The sequence below is a fragment of the Aotus nancymaae genome, unplaced genomic scaffold (genome assembly GCF_030222135.1).
Source record: "Aotus nancymaae isolate 86718 unplaced genomic scaffold, 86718_ANA_hifiasm-v0.15.2.pri h1tg000016l, whole genome shotgun sequence".
Classification (NCBI taxonomy): Eukaryota; Metazoa; Chordata; class Mammalia; order Primates; family Aotidae; genus Aotus; species Aotus nancymaae.
In genome coordinates, this window is record NW_026988428.1 from 73,366,340 (window position 1) to 73,389,753 (window position 23,414).

Consider the following 23,414-nt stretch of genomic DNA (forward strand, 5'->3'; position numbering starts at 1 on the left):
GAAAGAGATAGACTGCAAAACAATAATAGTGGAGTGCTTCAGTTCTCCACCTGCAGCGTTAGATCATAGAGACAGAAAGTCAACAAATAATGGACTTAAACTACACACTAGAACAAATGGGCTTAACAGATATTTACAGAACATTCTATGCAAGAACAAGGGCATATACATTCTTCTACTCAGACGTGGAACATTCTCCAAGATAGACCATAAATTGGGATACAAAACAAATCTCAACAAATTAAAAAATACATGTAATATCAAGTATCTTCTCAGACCACAGTGGAATAAAACTAGAAATCAACACCGAAAGAAACTCTCAAAACTAAACAAATACATGGAAATTTAATAATCTGCTCACAGATGACTTTGGGTTGACAATGAAATCAAGATGAAAATTTAAGAATTCATTGAAATGAATGATAATATTGACACTAATTATCAAAACGTCTGAGATACAGCAAAAAAAGTAGTGCTAAGAGAAAAGTTTACAGTGCTAAATATCTACTCAGAAATTCTGAAACAGCACAACTTGACAACTTAATGTCATACCTCAAGGAATGGAAAACAAACTAAATCCAAAGCTAGCAGAAGAAAGAAAGGGACAAAATGAGAGAACTAAATGATATTTAAGCAAACAAACAAACAAACCCAAAACATCAATGAAACAGAAAGCTGGTTCTTTGAAAAGATAAACAAAATAGATATACCATTAGCTAGATTATCCAGGACAAAAAGAGAGAAGATTCAAGAAAGCTCAGCTAGAAACAAAACTGGAAACATTACAATAGATACCACAGAAATATATAAAATGATTTGAGACTACTTTGAACATCTTTATGTATACAAACTAGAAAACCTAGAGGAAATGGATAAATTCCTAGAAAATGCAACCCTCCTAGATTAAATCAAGAAGAAATAGAAACCCTAAACAGACAAATAACAAGCAATAAAACTGAATCTGTAATTTTTTTAAAAAGCCAACCAAAAAAAAAAGCCTAGGACCAGATGGATTTACAGCTGAATTCTACCAGACATTCAAAGAATTGGTGCTAATCCTACTGAAACTATTCAGAAACTGAGAAAGAGGGAATCCTCCCTAAATGATTCTATGAAACCAGTATTACCCTGATAACCAAACCAGAAAAGAATACAATAAAAAATAAAAGAAGTAAGAAAGAAAACCACAGACCAATATCCCTGATGAACATAGGTGCAAAAATATTTAACAAAATACTAGTGAACTGAATCCAACAGGCTACTCAAAAACATAACACAATGCCGGGCATGGTGGCTCACACCTGTAATCCCAGCACTTTGGCAGGCCAAAGTGGGTAGATCACCTGAGGTCAGGAGTTCAAGACCAGCCTGTCCAACATGATGAAACCTTGTCTCTCCTAAAAATACAATAATTAGCCAGGTGTGCAGGTGTGTGCCTGCAGTCACAGCTACTAGGGAGGCTGAGGCAGGAGACTCACGAATTGAGGAGGCAGAGGTTGTGATGAGCCGAGATCGTGCCACTGCACTCCAGCCTGGGCAACAGAGAAATTCTGTCTCAAAAAAAAAAAGAAAGAAAAGAAAAGAAAAAGAGAAAAAGAAATACATAAAAAGAGAATACACCATGATCAGGTGAGTTTCATCTCAGGGATGGTTTAACATAAACAAGTCAATAAATGTGATACATCACATAATTAGGATTAAAAACAAAACCATATGAACATCTCAATAGTTGCAGAAAAAGCATTCAATAAAATCCTGCATTCCTTTATGATAAAAACCCTCAACAAACTAAGCATAGAAAAGACTTAACTCAAAATAATAAAAGCCATGTAGGACAAAGCCACAGGCAACATCATACTGAAGGGGAAAATTTGAAAGCATTCCTCCTGAGAACTACAACAAGACAAGGATACCCACTTTCATTACTTCTGTTCATTATGGTACTACAAGTCCTAGCCAGAGCAATCAGGCAACAGAAAGAAATAAAAGGCCTTCAGATTGGTAAACAGGACATCACATTATTGCTGTTTGCCAATGACAGGATTGTATACCTAGCAAACTCTGAAGACTCCTCCAAAAGACTCCTAGATTTGATAAACAAATTCAGTAAAGTCTCAGGTTGCAAAATCAATGTACACAATTCAGTAGCACTGCTATACGCCAAAAACAACCAAGCTGAGAGTCAAATCAATAACTCGACACTTTTACAGCAGCTGCAAAAAATAAAATAAAATACCTAGGAATATACTTAACCAAGGAGGTGTAAGAGCTCTTCAAGGAAAACTACAAAACACTGCTGCAAGAAATCATAGAGGACACAAACAAATTGAAACACATCCAATGCTCATGGATTGGAATAAATAATATTGTGAAAATGACCATACTGCCCAAAGTGATCTGCAGATTCAATGCAATTTCCATCAAAATACCATCATCATTTTTTCACAGAACTAGAAAAAAAAATCCTAAAATTCATATGGAACCATAAAAAAGCCTGGATAGCCAAAGCAATCCTAAGCACAAAGAACAAATCTGGAAGTATCACACAATTACACTTCAAATTTCACTGTAAGGCTATAGTTACCAAAACAGCATGGTACTGCTATAAAAGTAGACACATGAACCAATGGAACAGAAAAAGAGAACTCAGAAGTAAAGCCAAATGTCAGGGCCAGTGGCTCACGCCTGTAATCCCATCACTTTGGGAGACCGAGAAGGGTGGACCACTTGAGGCCAGGAGTTTGAGACCACCCTGGCCAACGTGGCGAGACCTCATCTCTACTAAAAATACAAAACTTAGCTGGATATGGTGGCATGCACCTGTAATCCCAACTACTCAGGAGGGTGAGGCAGGAAAATCGCTTGAACCTGGGAGGCAGAGGCTGCAATGAGTCGAGATTGTGCCTCTGCACTGCAGCCTGGGCAAAAGAGCAAGACCACATCTCAAAACAAAAACAAAAACAGGTCATTAGGGAAATGCAAATCAAAACTACACTGAGATACCATCTCACGCCAGTCAGAATGGCGATCATTAAAAAATCTGGAGACAACAGATGCTGGAGAGGATGTGGAGAAATAGGAACACTTTTACACTGTTGGTGGGAGTGTAAATTAGTTCAACCATTGTGGAAGACAGTGTGGCGATTCCTCAAGGACCTAGAAATAGAAATTCCAGTTGACCCAGCAATCCCATTACTGGGTATATATCCAAAGGACTATAAATCGTTCTATTATAAGGACACATGCACACGAATGTTCATTGCAGCACAGTTTACAATAGCAAAGACTTGGAACCAACCCAAATGCCCATCGATGATAGACTGGACAGGAAAAATGTGGCACATATACACCATGGAATATTATGCAGCCATAAAAAACGATGAATTCGTGTCCTTTGTAGGGACATGGATGAACCTGGAAACCATCATTCTCAGCAAACTGACACAAGAACGGAAAATCAAACACCGCACGTTCTCACTCATAGGTGGGTGTTGAATAATAAGAACACATGGACACAGGGATGGGAGCATCACACACTGGGGTCTGTGGGGGGAACTAGGGGAGGGACAGTGAGGGGTGGGGAGTTGGGGAGAGAGAGCATGGGGAGAAATGCCAGATATAGGTGATGGGGAGGAAGGCAGCAAATCACACTGCCATGTGTGTACCTATGCAACGATCTTGCATGTTCTTCACATGTACCCCAAAACTTAAAACGCAATAAGATATATATTTAAAAAAAAAAAAAACAGAGGCGGCGGCACCACGCGGGCAGGAGCTGGGTTATGGGTCAGTGGGTTCCGTGCGGCGGCGGCTGAAGAGGGGACGCAGTTGAAGCGGCTCCGTCAGCTGATGGAGGCGAGACCTCAGCAGCGCAAGCTTGAGCGCGGCCGAGTCCCGGGCGCTCTCCCCGGCGGGTGGGGACAAGTGGGCGAGGAGCCCCGCACCTCAGCCTAGCCTGTCCACGGAGACGACGGGCGCCACCGAGAACCAACACGAGGCCGTCCGGAAGGCGGGTCGCCGGCGCGACCGCGGCGCCCCCTAGCGGGAATCAAAATCAAAAATCGCCGAAGGCGACCAGGTCAACTGGAGCAAGCAAGAACCAGGAGGACGTGGGAAAAAAGCTCCTTGGGGGCTTGAGCTGCGATACCAGCAAAAAAGATTTAAAAGACTATTTTACTAAATTTGGAGAGGTCATTGACTGTACAATAAAAATGGATCCCAACACTGGACGGTCAATAGGGTTTGGGTTTATCCTGTTCGGCAATGCAGCCAGTGTGAAGGTCCCAGACAGGAGCACAGGCTGGATGACCGTGTCACTGATCCCAAAAAGGCCATGGCTATGAAGAAGGACCCGGTGAAGAAAACCTTCATCGGGGGTCTGAATCCTGAAGCCACTGAGGAAAAGATCAGGGAGTACTTTGGCGAGTTTGGGGAGATTGAGGCCATTGCAATTTCAGTGGATCCAAAATTGAACAAAAGACGAGGTTTTGTGTTTATCACCTTTCAAAAAAGAACCCGTGAAGAAGGTTCTGGAGGAAAAGTTCCATACTATCAGTGGAAACAAGCGTGAGGTCAAGGTGGCCCAGCCCAAAGCAGTTTATTAGCAGCAGCAGTATGGCTCTGGGGGCCCTGTAAACCTCCACAAGGGAACCGAGGCAGCAGAGGTGGGGGTGGAGGTGGAGGTCAGGGTGGTACAAACTACTGCAAGAGCCAGAGACACGGTGGCCTTCAGCACGAGCCACACTGAGGCGGCGGCAGGAGAGACCAACTGACCGCACGCACGCTTTGTTTGGATATGGAGGAAACACAATTACGTACCACATCTAACTTGGCAAACTCTCTATGGCCTGTCCCATGTGCATCTTATTTAAAATTTCCCCCATGGAAATCACTGTCCTGTTTACCATTTCCAGAGCTCTAGTTGTTCAGGCAGCGTGTGGTGTTTGAGAGACCAGAGCCGCATTGTGGGCTGATTTTTTTTTTTTTTTAACCGAGTTTTGCTCTTGTTGCCCAGGCTGGAGTGCAATGGCACCATCTCGGCTCACTGTAACCTCCACCTCCCGGGTTCAAGCGATTCTCTTGCCTTATTACCAGGTCCCCCAGAACCAGATGGCAGTCTCTGCTACCTGCTGCCGGGCTCTGCAGCCTGGACCTGTGGACCCTGGTTGTAAAGAGTAAATTGTTTCTTAGAAAACCAGTGTCACATTTTTTCACCTTTTAATTTCATATTATTTGTGTCATATATTTCCTATAATGGAAGTGTTAATTTTACTGTACTTTTTGGTACCTTTTGGGAATCTAATGAAAGGTATTTTGCATGTGTCCTGATTTTGCCACAACCTGGATATTGAAGGTATCCAAGCTTTTGAAATAAAAATTTAACCCCCCAATAAAAAAGAAATAAAGCCAAATACTTAACAGCCAACTGATCTTTGATGAAGCATACATAAACAGAAACTGGGGCAGTAACACCTTATTTAATAAAAGGTGCTGGAAAAACTGGCAAGCCACATGTAGAAGAATGAAACTGTATCTCTGTCTCTCACCTTATACAAAAATCAACTCAAGATGGATCAAAGACTTAAATCTAACACCTGAAAGTATAAAAATCACAGAAGATTACATTAGGAAAAACTCTTCTGGACATTAGCCTATGCAAAGAATTTATGACTAATACTCCAAAAGCAAATGCAACAAAAACAAAAATAAATAAATGAGACCTCATGAAACTAAAAAGCTTCTGCACAGCAAAAGAAATAATCAGCAGAGTAAACAGACAACTCACAGAATGAGACAAAATATTTGCCAACTATGCATCCAACATAGGACTCATATCCAGAATCTACAAGGACCTCAAACAAATCAGCAAGAAAATAATAATAATAATAATAACCCCATCAAAAAGTGAGCAAAGGACATACATAGACATTTCTCAAAAGAAGGTATACGAACATCCAGCAAACATATGAAACAATGCTCAACATCACTAATGAAAACCACAGTGAGATACCAGCTTACTCCTACAATAATGGCCATTATTAAAAAGTCAAAAAACAATAGATGTTGGCATAGATGTGGTGAAAAGGAAATGCTTACACAATGCTGGTGGGAATGTAAATTAGGACAACATCTATGGAAAACAGTATGAAGATTCCTTAAAGAACTAAAAGTAGGTCAACTATTCTATCTTGCAGTCCCACTACTGGGTATCTACCCAAAGGATAATAAGTCATTATATATGAAAAAGACACATGCACATATATGATTATAGCAGCACAATTCACAGCAGCAAAGATATGGGACCAACCTATGTGCCCATTAACCAATGAGTAGAAAAGAAAATGTGGCATACATACACCATGGAATACCACTCAGCCATAAAGAGTAACGAAATAATGTTTTTCACAGCATCTTGGTTAGAGCTGGAGGCAATTATTCTAAGTAACTCAGGGAGGGATGAAAAACCAAAAACTTTTTGTTCTGACTTATAAGTGGAAGCTAAGCAGTAAGTAGGCAAATGCATACAGAATGATATAATGGACTTAAGAGACTCAGAAGTGGGAGGTGAAAAGGGAGGGGGAGGAATTAAAACCTATGTATTGGGTACAATTTACACTACTCAGGTGGGTGACAGGTGCATTACAATCAGAATCCATTGCTACATAATTCATCCATGTAAGCAAAAACCTCTTGTACTCCAAAAGCTATTGAAATAAAAAAAATACATAACTAAAAATAAAAATATCTTCCTCTTGCATAGTTCCTTGTAAGAGTAGTAAATCAAAAATTATTTGTTTGCATTGGGTTGGATATCAGAGAGCCATATGAAAGAGAAGGTAGTCAAAATTGTGAAGATGAAGGTGTGTAAAGCCCATATGTGAATAAAACAGAGATAGAGTGTTAAAAATTATAACAGCTGGGATCAGAAAAAGGGCACCTGTAATTATGAGTCTCATAAAATAGCAATTAGAACTATTTCACAAACTTCAGTTATTCAAGTATATTCTTAATAATTTTTGATAAACAACATACATTAACATTTATACTACTTTTCCTTAAAAGTTTATTTTTTCAACAATAACAAGAATATTTTTGACTATTGGCTATATGGCAAGTACTATTCACAGACTGTTGGGTACACCCATGTACACCAAAGCTGTCTGTTCTTTTACAGACTATATTCTATGGAGAAAGGCAGATGATATATAAGAAAGATAGTATCAGGCTGGTGCAAAAGTTATTGTGGTTTTTGACATTGAAAGTAATGGCAAAAACTGCAATGACTTGCACCAACTTAATAAGTAAATAGCAGAGTATATTCAACTATCATAAATGTTATGGTAACTAAACAGAGGTGAGGGAGATTAAGAATGTAGGAAAAAGGGTTGGTAACTTTAAATAGCATTATCTGAGGAAGCATCATTAAGAAGGTGATGTTTGTGCAGAGATGGAAAAGAGGTGAGAGAGTAGACCCTGCAAATTTGTCAGGTACAAATCATTCAGGTAAAGGAGATAAGAATCACCAATACCTTGAGGTGGAAGCATGCATGACCTGGCTGAGAAACAACAGAGAACCCAGCATCCTGAGCGCAATGAGTAAAGATGAAGGAAGTAGGAGATTAGCTCAAAGAGGGCCAGAATATGTAGCATCATATAGATTTACAAAGGTATTTTATTTTTGTGTTGTTTTGTTTTTACTCTGAGATACATGAGCAGTTGATGAGAATTTTAAGTAGAGAACTGACATGATTTTATTTAAATTTAATGGACTCACTCCGATTTGTTTGAAAACACTGTAGAGGACAAGGGTGAAGGCTAAGAGACTACTTCAAAAATTATTGCTATAATCCAGATGCGTGAACATGGTGGCCCTTTAGATGTCCTCTGTTAGGATCATTACTCATCTCGAATTTACCTTTTAGACTGAGGTTCAGCTAGCAGCTATTTCACCTTTCCTGTCTCTTGGAAAAGTGTGACTGTTTCCTGTTTATTCACATGTATTTCCATATAAGTTGTAATATAAACGTGTCTCAACAGTCCAGGTACTGTATGTCTTGCACAACCTAGAGCGATCTTACTTTACACCATCACTTTTGTCAAACTCAAGTCATGGGTTAGGTTGCGTGGACTGTCTGCTCTAGATTATTACAGCTGGATCTTCAGCATCCAGTTATTTACCTTGATTATCATAATTTCTTAGATTCATACACTATATCCTGGGGACCCAGGAGGAATGAATCAAACCAAAACCAAAATTAAAATACAAGGCATCTCTTCCAAACTCCGTCCTATGTCTTAACTACTTAAAATGGTTAACTAGCCGGGCGCGGTGGCTCACACCTGTAATCCCAGCACTTTGGGAGGCCGAGGCGGGTGGATCATGAGGTCAAGAGATCGAGACCATCCTGGTCAATATGGCGAAACCCCGTCTCTACTAAAAATACAAAAAACTAGCTGGGCATGGTGGCGCATGCCTGTAATCCCAGCTACTTGGGAGGCTGAGGCAGGAGAATTGCCTGAACTCAGGAGGCGGAGGTTGCGGTGAGCCGAGATCGCATCACTGCACTCCAGCCTGGGTAACAAGAGCAAAACTGTCTCAAAAAAAAAAAATGGTTAACTATACTCCTTATGTTCTCAACCTGAACTATTTCTTCCCTTTCTTTTTTCTTACGTTTATTATATAGTACAACTATTTTTTTTATTTTAAGTTCTGAGATATACATGCAGAACGTGCAGGTTTGTTACATAGGTATACATGTGCCATGCTGGTTTGCTGTATCTATCTGTCTCATCCCTTTCTATATATTTTTAAATAATGACAATACAAATTTGCATATTAAACAATAGTAAACCTCACAAAAATCTTCATCTTCTCTTAGATTTAAAAATTTTTTAAGATCTGTAATTAATGCTTTAATATCAAAATATCTACTATAAATATTCCCTCCACCCACACCAAATTCATTTTTTGGGGAGAAGGCAAATAGTGATAGTGATTGTGATACACGGGCACATAATTTAGAGGCCAGGGGTTTTTTGATAAGTTTTCTTTTTTTATTGAGATGAAATCCATATAACATAAAATCAGCCATTTTAAAGTGAATAGTGAAATTTGTACAATTTCTTTTCACATATTAATCAACATTAGAGGGCTGCAAATGCCTCCCCAGAAATATAGAAATATCCACTGGAAATAAAAATAGCACCAGTGGGAAAGTATGAAAAAAAAGAAAAGAGACAAATCAGCACATGAGAAAATATAGTTTCATTCCAATAATACCTTTTTACAGTAATTACTGAACAAAAGGTAAAAATTATAAAACAGTACATCACGAAACCAATAAAACATGTTTCATATTCCAAAATGTTAATACTTGTTTCAATTAGATTGGTTACTTTTTTATATTCATCAACAGATTTTGTGTATTTTTTGATTGATAGTATTTAAAAAGCAGAAAACTTTCCTTTGAGAGCAGTTTCCATACAATCACATATTATACAAGATTCCATTAGTCAGAGATATGGCAGGCATACTCTCTGGGTTATTTGATAAAGAAAAAGTAGGAGTTGCTGCTTTTTGATGATGATAATCATAATTATGATCATATTGATGAAAATAATAAAATTGCTCTGATCGTGGTCAAGATTTTTTGCCATTTCTTCATTTAGCTTTTCAGAAATATATTTCACCCTCAGTCCATGTCTGATATACTGCTAGAAGTTAAGGGACAAATTGTGGCAACACATCATGCACTTCAATGGCATATTTGAGTATAAAAACAACTCCAATAGAGCCAGGAATTAAGATTATCTTATGGCTTATCCCAGCTAAATACTAAGTCAATGGCAAAATGAAACGTCCAGCTTGGGGCCAGGCATGGTGGCTTGCGTCTGTAATCCCGGCACTTTGGAAGGCCAAGGCAGGCAATCACTTGAGCCCAGAGGTTGGAGACTAGTCTGGCAACGTGGCAAAACCCAGTCTCTACAAAAAGTACCAAAAGTTAGCCGGGCATGGTGACATGCACCTGTAGTCCCAGCTACCTGGGAGGAGCTGAGGTAAGAAGATGGCTGCAGTGAGCCAAGATCACACCATTGCACAAAGCGAGATTCTGTCAAAAAAAGAAAAAAATTCAAGCTTGACTGCCCTGACTCCATGTCTAGAGATCTACTAACTAGAACAATAATACTGGCCTACCTGTAGGTCAACAAATACAGAAATCACAGCCTCCCTCTTCAATTTCTTGGGTAAGATTACAGTTTGCCAAGCTCTCTAAACATTTTCTGCATTTATTTTGACCTCAGCTGTTACTCTTTTCTGTTCTGTTCTCTGTCCTCCTTACTAGCTCACGTATTTCTTTCCTCCTCCTCTACCCTATCCCTTACATTGAAAACTTCTTCTCACAAATACTATATGAGGGCACACTACAAAATTGATCATAAATGATTGAAATGTGAATCCATACACAATTGGGAGATGAGTGTTCTTGGGTAGCTGTGGTTCTGATCTGAAATCTGTTAAAATAGAATACAATGATGTAATTAGAACAAATGTTAAGGAATACTGTCTACGTGGCACTCAAATAAATTAGTAAGGATATTGGTGAAAAGAGTTCTGAAGTGTTTCTATTATTGGAAAAAGAGGTTTAAATCTAAATTGTTTTTAATCTCAAGTGGTTAAATGAATAGTCTCCATTATTAAGGCAGAAAAACGACACAATTTTTTTTTCAAGAAATAAGACTAGTTGCATAACCTTAAAAAAAATCCTGGCAAAGAAGAAAAATCATTTAATATTCTATAAAAAGTTCTTTATATATCTTTCAACCTATTACTTAGATGTTTCTTTATCAAATCAAGCAACAGTTCAGTGAAATTATTATTGAATATACTTAGTGAGTAGACCAAACAGAAGTATTAATGCTGAAAGGAATCAAGAACTAAAAAAAGAATCATAGATGCCTTTAAATCAGGTCACTTAAAGGAAGGGCAAACAACTCTGTATATTTTAATTTATCCTAAAAGCAGAATTATATCACAATACAATGCCTGACAGTTATGGTAATCAACACTGGTAAATGGAAGCATTGTCCTATTCAATTTGATCTTCAAAATCCTGAAGGAGCAATGTTAATTACTCAAGCTCAAAGAGGACCACTGCACCTCAGTGCAAAAGCTATGACTTGGCGCTCTTCGTCTTGGGTATCTATCTCTTCTTCTTGACCCTGAGGTTGGAGGATTGAGAAAACTTTGCTTTAGAGATGACTAAGACTAGGATTAACTACTTAGTTTATACCTCAGGGAGAACTCTGATCAGCATTATTTAAAAAAAAATTTCCTTGACGTCTAAGTGTTTTGGGGGTATAGACATAGCTAGATTAAATAAATGCCACCAAGAAAACCATAGAGTAGTAACATATCAAAATGTTAACTTGGGCCCACGCTTGTGATTATAGAAAGAGTCCTCTAGCCATATGTTTAAAATAGCAAAAGAAAACTTAAGACAAACAAGTTCTATAAAAATGTAGAAAATACATTTGGCTGATTGTTTGTTAATAAGTTCACTGTTCTTGGCCTCGTAGAAGTAAAACAGTTAAGTGATTATACTCAGCAGTTTGTACCATTCACACCATTGGGTGAACAGACTCTGTGGTGAGAACAGAGGCAAATGAAAAAACACTTCTAATTAATTCTGCAAAGATTTTAAGATACAATGTTAAACACCCTATAAAAAGCCATATGACATAAAAGAAAACTAATCAACACAAATGAAAAATAGTAAAAAAAAAAAAAAAAAGACACATATACACATAGGACATTCAGACACATGCTAAAACAACTACGGTTAGTGTATTCTAAGAGTTAAAAGACAGTACTGAGAATGTTGGAAGATAAATGAGAAGTATAAGTGTTGAAAGAATAGATTTGAGAAAAAAAAACCATACTAAAATTATAGAACTGAAAATGTCACCAAATGAAATAAAAAACTTAATAGAGACCTTTAACAGCAGATTAGACACAGATGAGGAAAATAGATGAACTGGAAGATATGTGAAAGGTAATTACATAGATTAGAGCAAAAAGATAAAAAAGAACGAAAACACAGGAAAAAGCAAAAGAAACGTATAGGATGCTGTAAATGGATCTATAATGAATGTAACTGGGATTCCAGGAGAAGGGAAAAAAGATGGGGAAAAAGCAAAATCTGAAGCAAGTATGGCTGAGAATTTTTCATTGCTGAGTAAAGACATCAGATTTAAGCCATATATTACCTTCAAACAGATGAACTCACAAAAAGAACAATATCGGATGTGGGTCACAGCACCAAAAAAAAAAAAAAAAGAAGAAAAAGAAGAAGAAAGAACAATAAAAAATAGAAAAAAAGTGGAATAATGTATCTGAGTGGCTGAGAGGAAAAACAACAAACCTCTAATCCTATACTTATTGAAAATATCAGGCTTAAGATAAAATACCTGAAATGTACAATAGGAAAGGAATAAATAAATAAATAATTAAATCATAAATGTGCGGGCAACTTGAATTGAATACTAACTGCATAAATCTGCTGTGTGCCACCATGCCTGACTAACTTTCATATATTTTTTTTTTTTAAGAGATGGGGTTTCACCATGTTGGCCAGGCTGGATCTCAGACTTCTGACCTCAAGTGATACAACTGCCTCGACCTCCCAAAGTGCTGGGATTACAGGCATGGGCTACTGCACCCAGCCCAAACAAGGGCTTTTTCTTTCTTTTTTTTTTGAGACTGAATCTATCTCTATTGCCCAGGCCGGAGTGCAGTGGCGTGATCTCAGCTCACTGCAACCTCCGTCTCTTGGGTTCAAGCAATTCTCATGCCTCAGCCTCTGAGTAGCTGGGATTACCGGTGCCCACCACCACACCCAGCTGGTGGTGCACAGCTGTAGTCCCAGCTACTCAGGAGGTTGAGGCGGGAGGATCACTTGAACCCGGGAGGCAGAGGTTGCAGTGAGCTGAGATTGTGCCACTGCACTCCAGCCTGGGCAATAAAATAAAAATAAGCACATTACTATAATAGCATATAAACTGAGGAGGGAGTCAACAAAGTAAAAGAATGCTCTATTGATTTTTATATTGATCAGGAAGAACATAAAAATGCCAGTCAATATTAGTCTTTGATGAGTGAACATTACATATATAATTCCAAGAACAACTACTATTAGTAAAAGAAATGTAAAAGATGTGAAAGAGCACATTCCAAATGAACAGAAAAAGAAAACTGAATAAGAAAAAGTGTTACAAAAAAAACTGAATAAGAAAAAGCAAATGAATGACAATGGCAGTGACAAAGACTTCAACACATAATAAGGAATAATGTATAATCATGCAAATGTGAAATACATTTAAAACATCTTTCTAAAATGCAAAATGTGAAAATGTGGTTACTTTTTAACTTAATAATAAGTATCACACATTAACTATGTACAAGACACTGTGCAAAATAACTTTACTTTCTTCCTTTCTTTTTCTTTCTTTCTCTTTCTTTCTTTCTTTTGTTTTTTGAGATGGAGTTTCATTCTTGTTGACCAGGCTGGTGTGCAATGCCACAATCTCAGCTCACCACAACCTCTGCCTCCCGGGTTCAAGTGATTCTCCTGCCTCCCCTCCCAAGTAACTGGGATTACAGGCATGTGCCACCACGCCTGGGTAATTTTGTATTTTTAGTAAAAATGGGGTTTCTCCATGTTGGTCAGGCTGGTGTTGAACTCCCAACCCCAGATGATCTGCCTGCGTCTGCCTCCCAAAGTGCTAAGATTACAGGTATGAGCCACCACACCTGGCCCCATAATTTTACTTTTATACCCAACTCACAATTCTAAGAAAGAGCACTCTTCCTTTCTTTCTTTTGTTTTTGTCTTTTGTTTGTTTTGAGTTGGAGTCTCACTAGAGTCTCATTCTGTCATCCAGGCTGGAGTGCAATGGCACAATTTCAGCTCACTGTAACCTCTGTCTCTCAGGTCCAATCAATTCTCCTGCCTCAGCCTCTTGAGTAGCTGGGATTTCAGGCAAGTGCCACCACACCTGGCTAATTTTTGTATTTTTAGTGGAGATGGGATTTTGCCAGGTTGGTCAGGCTGATCTCAAACTCCTGACCTCAAGTGATCCGATCACCTAGGCCTCCCAAAGTGCTGGGATTACAGGCATGAGCCACCGCTTCTGGCCCAGAGCACTCTTTCTATTCTCATTTATTAATATAAAAAACAGGACTCAGAGAGGAAAAATGACTTATACCCAGTGTCACACAATCAGTGAGTGGGCTAATAAGTAACCCAAATTGAGGCCTGGCTTCAAAACCAACACTCTTAACCGGAGGGTTACACTGACTGACAGTGACTGCTCCTTGCCTGGACAACTTCAAACATGTCGGATGCCTCCCTGGTAAGAAAACCAAAAGAACATCTGTGTTGATGGTGCTAGATGGCCTCTCAGCTCCTTTTCACTCTCAAATCCTCCTCATTCTTCTCCTTTTGTCCTAGCTCACTCTTTCTCTTCTTTTATGTCTTTCTCTCTCTCTTTCTCAAATATGGTTAGCAAATCAGGTTCTTAGCTGCCTAACAGAGGTTTTCATAGATGAGGTGAAAACCTCCCTCTGAGAAAGAGGATGAAGCATTGTCTCTCTAAACACTTACAAGTTAGAAGAGAATGTTGATCCATCCTCCCAGAGCCACGGTCCGTCAGTCTGGGTCCGAGAAAGGCCTATCCAAAATGAATTATCAGGTTGGGAAGACACTTGCTTTAATATAAATCTCTGTAACGAAACAAATACAAATATATAACAAAGAGAGAGAGAAAGACACTATTAGCATGAACACGGAGAAAAAGACAACTGATTGAATCACTTTGGTGAAGGATGTGTGCCTAACCTGACATCAACCTCGAGAGAAATGCCAATTTTTGAATGTCATTGAATGTCTCAAAATGCCTATTTTATTTATTTAAAGTAATTATCATTTAATTTTCCAAGAGAATAGATTTATAATGTCAAGATTGTACTGCCTCCATTCAATTATTGACAAAATACCAGATAACAGGCCCCCTAGGCAGTTTTCATGGATGATTGGCCACCATCTTCTCCTCCAATTGAAGAAATAAATGGATGCTACTCTTGTTAAGAAATACTTCTCAGAGTTAGGTAACAACTTAAAAATAATTTAGTCCAACTGCATATTTTATGAATAAGTAATGTGAGGTTCTAGGTCGGGCGCAGTGGCTCACGCCTGTAATCCCAGCTCTTTGGGAGGCTGAGGCGGGTGGATCACGAGGTCAAGAGATCGAGACCATCCTGGTCAACAAGGTGAAACCCCGTCTCTACTAAAAATACAAAAATTAGCTGGGCATGGTGACACGTGCCTGTAGTCCCAGCTACTCAGGAGGCTGAGGCAGAAGAATTGCTTGAACCCAGGAGGCGGAGGTTGCGGTGAGCTGAGATCGCGCCATTGCACTCCAGCCTGAGTAACAAGAGCGAAACTCCGTCTCAAAAAAAAAAAAAAAAAAAAAAAGTAATGTGAGGTTCAATGAAGATATCTGAATTGTTGACAAATACAGAACAATTTCCTTTCAATTATAGGCTGGCCTAAAAGTCAGATAGACTTGTAATCCAATACTCTTTCTTCACTGTTTAACTTTAACATAAATTATTACTACTGGGTAATACATTACAGAAACAAAAAAAATGAGAATAGTCAAAGTAGATATAAAAGCTATCAACTGGTTTAGATTTATAATGTAGAATATTTCCTATTAACCCCTTCTCATACCTCATCTAAGCTCTACCCTTCATTCATGATGGTTTATAAGTGCCACTTTTTATGAAAACTTATGAACACAGGGATCTCTTTCAACTTCTATAATAGCTATTGCCAATGCCAGATATTTAACTTTTAATAACTCCTAAGTTGCTTTTTTTTTACTTAAAAAATTATATGTGTCCTGTGATAGCAGGGCTATTTTTTAACCCTCTTTGCCTTCCGAGTATCTTGCAAGAAGCAAATAATTTATAAACATATATTATTATTGTTGCCATTTTTCTTGATAATTATGATGATGAGGAGGACAATGTTCTACTCTACTCCACCAAATTTAAAAATTGAAATACAAACTCACAAAAATGGGTAGTGGCCTGATTATTGTAGTCATGCATACATGGAGTGTGTTTCAAAGGATTTGTTTTAAAGTGAAACACAGTTTTTTTTAATTAGTTAAAAATAAAAGCCTATACTATGCACTTTATGTGCTTAAGGCATGCTATGATTATAATTATAGTGATAGTAAAAATGACTTTTGGCCGAGTGTAACCTGTAATCCCAACACTTTGGGAGATCGAGGTGAGCAGATCACTTGTGCCCAGGAGTGTGAGACCAGCCCAAAGAGTATGGAGAAACCCCGTCTCTACAAAACAATACAAAAAAAAAAAAAAAAAAAAAAAAAAAAACTAGGTGTGTATGGTGGTGCACCCTGTAGTCCTAGCTACTCAGGAGGCTGAGGTGGAAGGATGACTTGAGGCTGAGGAGATCAAGGCTTCAGTAAGTCGTAAACTGCACCACTGCACCACTCCAGCTTGGGCAATAGAGCGAAAATCTGCCTCAAAAAAAAGAAGAAGAAGAAGAAGAAGAAGAAGTAGAAGAAGACTTCATTTTAGGGAAAATTGTGATTACCTGGAATCTCCCTCTATTTTCCTTTTGGATACAGACCGCAGAAAATTATAACAGAAGTCTATACTTACCAATTCTTTTGAACTGTCTATCTTCAGGAGGTTAGAGTCCAGTTGAGAGCATTGCCTTTTACTTCCATCCCAAGAATTTAGTGACGTGCTGAATAGATAACAGCTCTTCTCATATATAATCCAGTTAGGAGGACAAGGGCTGGAAAGATCTCCTGGAAATAAAAGATTAGTACCTTGAGGTTCATAGCATACCAATTCACTCTTTTAGTGTGAACACCATTCATCTTAAGGACACTTACGAAATAACCAATGAGCTGCCATTATTATATTTCATTTTCAGTTCAAACTATAGGGATATGATTTTACCGATGAGAATACATTCAAATCTTCCTATTCATTTAAAATTTAAAAATGAATTAACTATGAATAGTATTTTAGGCAGCCAACTATCCTTTTTTTTTTGAGTTTGATTTCTTCAGATTCAACTCAAAACTACCTTTCTCCTTAATAACTACTTAAAATAAGTCCACTTACAATCAATTACTGAGGTACACAGCAATTTCATCTTGCTACTTAATTTATTTTATGATCCAAGATCAATGTGACTTTCTAAATAAGAAAAGTATAGGTCAATTATTCATATTACACAGTATCTCTGTTATATATTATTAACTACTTAATAAAAATGTTGAGGAGGTATGTGTCCAGACATGAAAAATTAAAATGAAAATATTAAGTCACAGTCAATTATGACACAATTAGAAGTAAAAGTCAAGTGTATATAGAATTGTAATTAAGTAAATGGAATTGTATGATTAAACAAATTCAATGAGTTTTCAGGAACATGTGTATTAGGTCTACCTCTTTTGTGTATTTTTAATTTAGCTTCTTTATTCTTGGTAACATTTTCCCTTATTTCTTTTCTCCCTGTCATTCTTCCTTTCTAATGTCATATTTTCTATTCTAACTGTATCGCTTTAAGAATGTCAATTATGTAAGGAGAGAGAACACTTTTCTTTGTATCAAATTATATGATCTCCTGTAGATCTAAGCACATAGCCAGTGATAAATCATAAAAATTATTAAAGTTCAGCCAAGTGCACAGGGTACTTACAATTTCACCTTATTGTATATATGACAGGGATACATTACACTAAGATAATACTGATATGTGTGCTTGCCTTTAATGTACAATAATTGGATCTAAGCATATTTTCTTTACACCCCTGCCCCAAGCCTCAGCACCACGAATTAACCCCTTGAATCAAGATTCAATCCTTTAACTATGCCCTTGCCTGTGGTTTTGATAGCTTTGGTAGGAGTCACACTCTCTTCCAAAGATGATTGTGTGGGTTGACTGTGGTTCTCTTTATTTCTTGATGGAAAGTTGCCATTCTTCAATGGGTTGCTTCCTGAATTGGATCTCCAAATAGCTTCATATACCAACAACAATAATAGTGACAGAAAAAAAGTCATTCTGCTATGTTTGAAAATTAAAATCCCAAAATCCATATGATATTGGAATAAAAGGATACATTATTGATTAATGATAAATAGATGATATATTGCTGTGGAGAGGTAAAGACGATTGATTGATAGAATAGACAAAAAAATAAGTAACTTTCATAAAGGAAGGATAGTGAGAAAAAGAAAAAGGAAGGTAGAGAAGAAGAAATAGAATGAGGAAGGCAGCAAGAGGCAAATGTCATACAGTCAGTTGGAGCCATGACAGATTGGAAATAGCAACGTCTTTCACCTTTCTTCTATTATTTAAAAATGAGAGATCCTTGAGAAACTGCCCAGTACCTATAACATAGAATGCACTCAATAAACATTTGACTAATTAAGGAATGTCATGAAGATTCTCTGAAGGCACTTGACAACAGATTGCATGTGATATAAAATCTGAAAAAAGATATTCATCCTAGCCGTGTGATGGCTCATGGCCTGTAATCCCAGCACTTTGGGAAGCCAAGGTGGATGGATCACCTGAGGTCAGAAGTTTGAGACCAGCCTGACCAATACCTGACCAAAACCTTGTCTCTACCAAAAATACAAAATTAGCCATTTAAGGTGGTGGGCGCCTGTAGTCCCAGCTACTTGGGATACTGAGACAGGAGAATCGCTTGAACCCAGGAGGCAGAGGCTGCAGTGAGCCGAGATGGGGTTACTGTACTCCAGCCTGGGCAACAAGAGTGAGACTCCACCCCAAAAAAAAGAAAAAAAGAAAAAAGATAGATAGTCATCCATTACAAAATATCGACTTACGACCAAGTGCCTCAGGCATTTCTGGTATATTCAAAGGTGCTTATATTAAAGATCAGAAATAATTTCCTTAAATAATGACCCTCCTAGAAATAGCTTAACGTCCCTTTAGTGAATTTATTTCATTAGGAAGACAGCATCATATTGTACTTCCTTCTTCAGCTCCATGTATTTCCTTCCATTAATTTATCTTTTTAATTCCACAGCTATGAGTTTTTTAGACAGATCTCCTAAATTTCTAATCATGGTCCCACCTAACTAGCTTATAACCCTGGAAAGGTAAAATAACCTCTCAGTTTCTCACATCTCAGGGAATGGACATTTATAGCACCAACTCAATACAGATAAAACCAGATTATGTATAAATTAAAGTAGATTATGCATGTCAAGCCCTTAAAAGAGTGCCTGGCACATAATAATTGCTTACTGAATTGTCTGTTGTTGTTGTTGTCCTTGTTAACCTCCCCCACCAAATACTCACCCGTGGTACCCAGGACCACAGCTGTCACCAGTATTACCAAGCAGAGGATTCCCAAAATCACAGCAATGAGACGCCAAGGAAGAGATGCAGCACAAGATCCTGAGGAGCCAGAGAGGGCAGAAGTGGAATAAAGAAGGAGAATAATGAATGGTGGGGCACTTTAATTCTACAGTTCTTTTTTTTTTTTTTTTTTTTTTTTTTTTTTTTTTTTTAATTGAAACGCAGTTTCGCTCTTGTTACCCAGGCTGGAGTGCAATGGCGCGATCTCAGCTCACCGCAACTTCCGTCTCCTGGGTTCAGGCAATTCTCCTGCCTCAGCCTCCTGAGTAGCTGGGACTACAGGCACGCGCCACCGTGCCCAGCTAATTTTTTGTATTTTTAGTAGGGACAGGGTTTCACAATGTTGACCAGGATGGTCTCAATCTCTTGACCTCATGATCCACCCGCCTCGGCCTCCCAAAGTGCTGGGATTACAGGCGTGAGCCACCGCGCCCGGCTAATTCTACAGTTCATCAAAAATCTGGCCAGGCACAGTGGCTCACACACACCTGCAATACCAGAAGGAATACTGAGGTAGGAGGATTGCTTGAGGCCAGAAGCTCAAGACCAGCCTGGGCAACACAGGGAGACCCGGTCCCTACCAAAAAAAAAAAAAAAAAAATTAATTAGCTGGGCATGGTGGTGAGCTCCTGTAGTCCCAGCTACTCTGGAGGCTATGGCAGAAGGATCACTTGAACCCAGGAATTCCAGAGCGGCCTGGACAACAGAGGGATACGCTGAAAAAACAAAAAACAAAGCAAAAAAAAACAACCACAAAAAAAAAAAAAAAAAAAAACCTAGCAAATTTGAAAGTGAATTAATAATCACTGCCTAGATTACCTAGTCATCTAGGATTAGCTGTGATTTTCTCCACCTGTAAGAATACCTCTTCTTCAACTGCTAGAATTGTAATTTCAGCACATTGCCACGATATCTGTATGCTCCTAATTTCAGCTCCACATTGATACCTACAGGTCTTGACGTTAGATCCCTGAAATCCTGCTGCTTCTTAGAGGAAATAGCTTGATGCTGGGGAGATAGCACTGATTACTGAGGGTGATTTTCCCTTTTTGTATGTTTGTTGTGTGACCCAGGGCAAATTATTCCCTTTGTTGTTTTTTATTCCTCTTTATGAAATTGGAGTAATATCTCAAAGGATTATTATGGGAATTAAAAAAGTTAACACATATAAAAGCACCTTGTTTAGAGACTGCTAGGACATTATAGGTGTGTTGTTACAGAATACTGTCAGCCTACACATTTGCATCGATACTCACATGTCTCCCTACCCCTTGTCTCACATGATTTTTCTATCCTTCCTCAATAGATTTCCCAAGAAAATAATTACATCAGTGCTGAGAGGAAAATAATTGCGCAATGTGAATAACAAGAAAGCAGAAGAAAGCAAACTCTGGTGTCAAAACTGACAAATGAGCTCTGTCTTAAAGATAATAGGGAATTAAGTTTGTTTTAACATTGCCACCACCAGAATGTATTTCTACTTTCCACTGAGACTAAGCTGTAAGGACATTTCATAGAATTGTCACTAGGAGAATCATAAGAGTAGACTAAATCACTCATTCTGTGAATACAGAGATCCTCCAATGCCCTTCCTTCTATTTCATTTCATTTACATTTTGTTTAAGATTCATGTCCTGCTGATGGGAGGTTTTGTTTTGTTTTTTGTTTGTTTGTTTTTGTATTTTGAGAAAATACTTCTGGAGATGGGACGTTTTTATCTACCATATATTAATGTATTTTCCTTCACTGGTATATCAATAACTCTTTTTTTGTTTAAAAATCATCCAAATTAATCTCTTACCACAAAAAAAAACGTTATTTATATTTACTTCTTTAAGTTTCCTGGCCTCCATCCTATAATCTGTCCTTTGTATCAAACAAGCAACAAGTCACTCACATAGAAACCCCTCATCTTTGTGTATTATCCCACTTATTACCAATTTCTCACTGATGAAGTGTCTATATCTATAGAAAAGAGAAACTGTATTTTCTGCCATCAGACATAATTAATTTAAATATTAATAATTGGTCACAGAATAATTTTCATGAAAAAAGGTTTAGGGTGCATTCAAATTGTCTTCAGTGACATTTGAAGCCCTTTAAAAATATACCCATAAAGTTGTACCGATCATGAGCCTCTCAAATTTTCTCCTTTTATACCTTTTCGAATGGGAGAGCTAAAGCCATACATTAGAAAAAAGAAAATACATATATATATATATTTATACACATATATATGTATATACCTTTCTCTGAAACAACGGATATCCTGGTATTGTTTCGAGAGTTGAAGCGTAATTGAGTATATCCGTCTTCATCCAAATTTTCTAAATCAGGATATTCCATTGTTCTTGAGAGCCCCTGAATAGCCACAGCATTTGGGAGCTCTTTTCTTTCTGCTCCTGAGACGATTGCCTGTGGACGAATCTCTGAGTCAAACCTTGTGGGATAGGCACTTACTGGAGTTTAATAAATTAAGCTTAAGTTGTTCAACCAGAAATTCAAAAGCAGGAAGTGAAACTATGCTGTGGTAATTTTCCATTTGTACCTTTAGGTCCTGTTTCTGAGACTACTGACTCAGGAAAACTAAAAGGCAGCATAGCAGATAAGTCTTTGTTCCAAAACAAATGTAAGAAAAATGCATAAATTAATGTGTTATGCTGCCCTCATTACTCTCACAACTGAATCTGACATCAGTAATTAATTTAACCCATGCAAACTACTACAGTTTTAGTACTCTGCATTTACCACAACTTTGTTGTAACTTTGTTCATGTATTTATTCATGTATTTTTAAAATTATGTAAACAGATACTGAATGCCCACCTTTTCAATGGACAGGAGCTTAGAATACAAAGAAAAATGATACCTATGAAGAAACTCATTGCCTAATAGAGGAAATACCTAGATAGGTAAATGAGGGCTGGCATGAGAGGGTGCATTGTTCTAACAACAGACAGAGAAAACAAACCTCTGGGAATTATCAGATATTAATAATAGAAAACATTTATTTATTGAACAATTACTATGAGCTAGGTACCACATGTTGCACATGCTTTGTTCAATCTCACTTTTCCAAGTCCACATAGTAGGGATTATTATTTCTGTTTTCTTGTTCAATCTCACTTTTCCAAGTCTATATAGTAGGGATTCTTATTTCTGTTTTCAGATGCAAAAATGAGACAGAGAAAATTTAGTCTCCTTCTCAGGTTTAAGAAGCTAATTTTAAAAATTTAGAGCAAGGAATCAAACTAAAGCTGACGCTTGCTGCAAAACTCACGGTCTTTTTGTTACGCTACATGCCTCTTTCATCATCCCACACACTCATATTGCAAGGAACAGCTTATGGAAGGTGTTGGGACTGAAATGTTATGCTAGTATGCTAAATGTTTGATTTTTTTTCCCTCTTCCCATTTCCATAGTAATGATCAAGTCAAGGAAATATAGAAAACACCTAACATTGCTGGAAACTGAAGTGCCCAATTCATTTACCAGACCCTGAAGCCAGTAGAGTGCAGGAGACATCTCAGTGTTGTCAAAGATCAACAAACCTGAATACTAGTTAATGTGGTGAGGACAGGTTTTATTCAGCAATGCTATTGCAACAGGAAAGAGTGCAGCATGAACTGAACTCAACTTCCCCAAAAGTAAAGCTGATAACATTTTAAAGTATGGAGTGTGCTAAGGCAAATATATTGAGTGGTGTTAAGGAGGTTAATGTGACTAGACCTTCTGGATTTGTTAATTGGCCCTTATCCAGAGGAGAGATGAACTTCGCCTATCTATATGACAGATGGGCATGGTGCAAGTTGAAGTGAAGCATCCAGGTAAGTTGGTCTTTATCCTCCATCTGAAAGAAAGAGCAAGATTTACCTCCCTGAATGTTTGCATTTCAAAGAAACAGCTCCCAGGT

The 23,414-nt window shown here is 37.9% G+C and overlaps 1 protein-coding gene and 1 pseudogene across 3 annotated transcripts; one reads left to right on the forward strand and one right to left on the reverse strand.

Annotated features, from left to right (window-relative positions):
* Positions 1-1,621: 1,621 nt before the first annotated feature.
* On the forward strand, positions 1,622-4,747 carry LOC105734265 (heterogeneous nuclear ribonucleoprotein A/B-like; annotated as a pseudogene).
* Positions 4,748-9,038: 4,291 nt separating this feature from the next.
* On the reverse strand, positions 9,039-21,983 carry CLEC7A (C-type lectin domain containing 7A). Of its 3 annotated transcripts, XM_064377646.1 has the most exons (6): positions 21,749-21,970; positions 19,443-19,541; positions 17,992-18,129; positions 16,757-16,908; positions 14,664-14,782; positions 9,039-10,512 (listed from the first exon to the last, which is right to left on the reverse strand). In XM_064377646.1, the coding sequence occupies exons 1-6, from the start codon at positions 21,846-21,848 to the stop codon at positions 10,380-10,382; spliced, it is 741 nt and encodes a 246-aa protein (XP_064233716.1). In that variant the 5' UTR covers positions 21,849-21,970; the 3' UTR covers positions 9,039-10,379. The 3 variants fall into 3 exon arrangements, 2 of the variants coding, with proteins under 2 accessions (XP_064233716.1, XP_064233717.1); XM_064377647.1 differs by lacking the exon at positions 17,992-18,129 and having other exon boundaries at positions 21,749-21,917; XR_010343059.1 differs by lacking the exons at positions 9,039-10,512; positions 14,664-14,782; positions 16,757-16,908 and having other exon boundaries at positions 18,044-18,129; positions 18,453-19,541; positions 21,749-21,983.
* Between the last annotated feature and the right edge of the window lie 1,431 nt (positions 21,984-23,414).

Coding starts and splice junctions, on each gene's coding strand:
- CLEC7A (XM_064377646.1), bottom strand. CDS start 21,848: ATGGAATATCCTGATTTAGAAAATTTGGATGAAGACGGATATACTCAA. Junction 18,130..19,442: donor TGTGGTCCTGGGTACCACGG/GTGAGTATTTGG, acceptor TGGTATATGAAG/CTATTTGGAGATCCAATTCA. Junction 14,783..16,756: donor TAGACAGTTCAAAAGAATTG/GTAAGTATAGAC, acceptor GTTTCGTTACAG/AGATTTATATTAAAGCAAGT.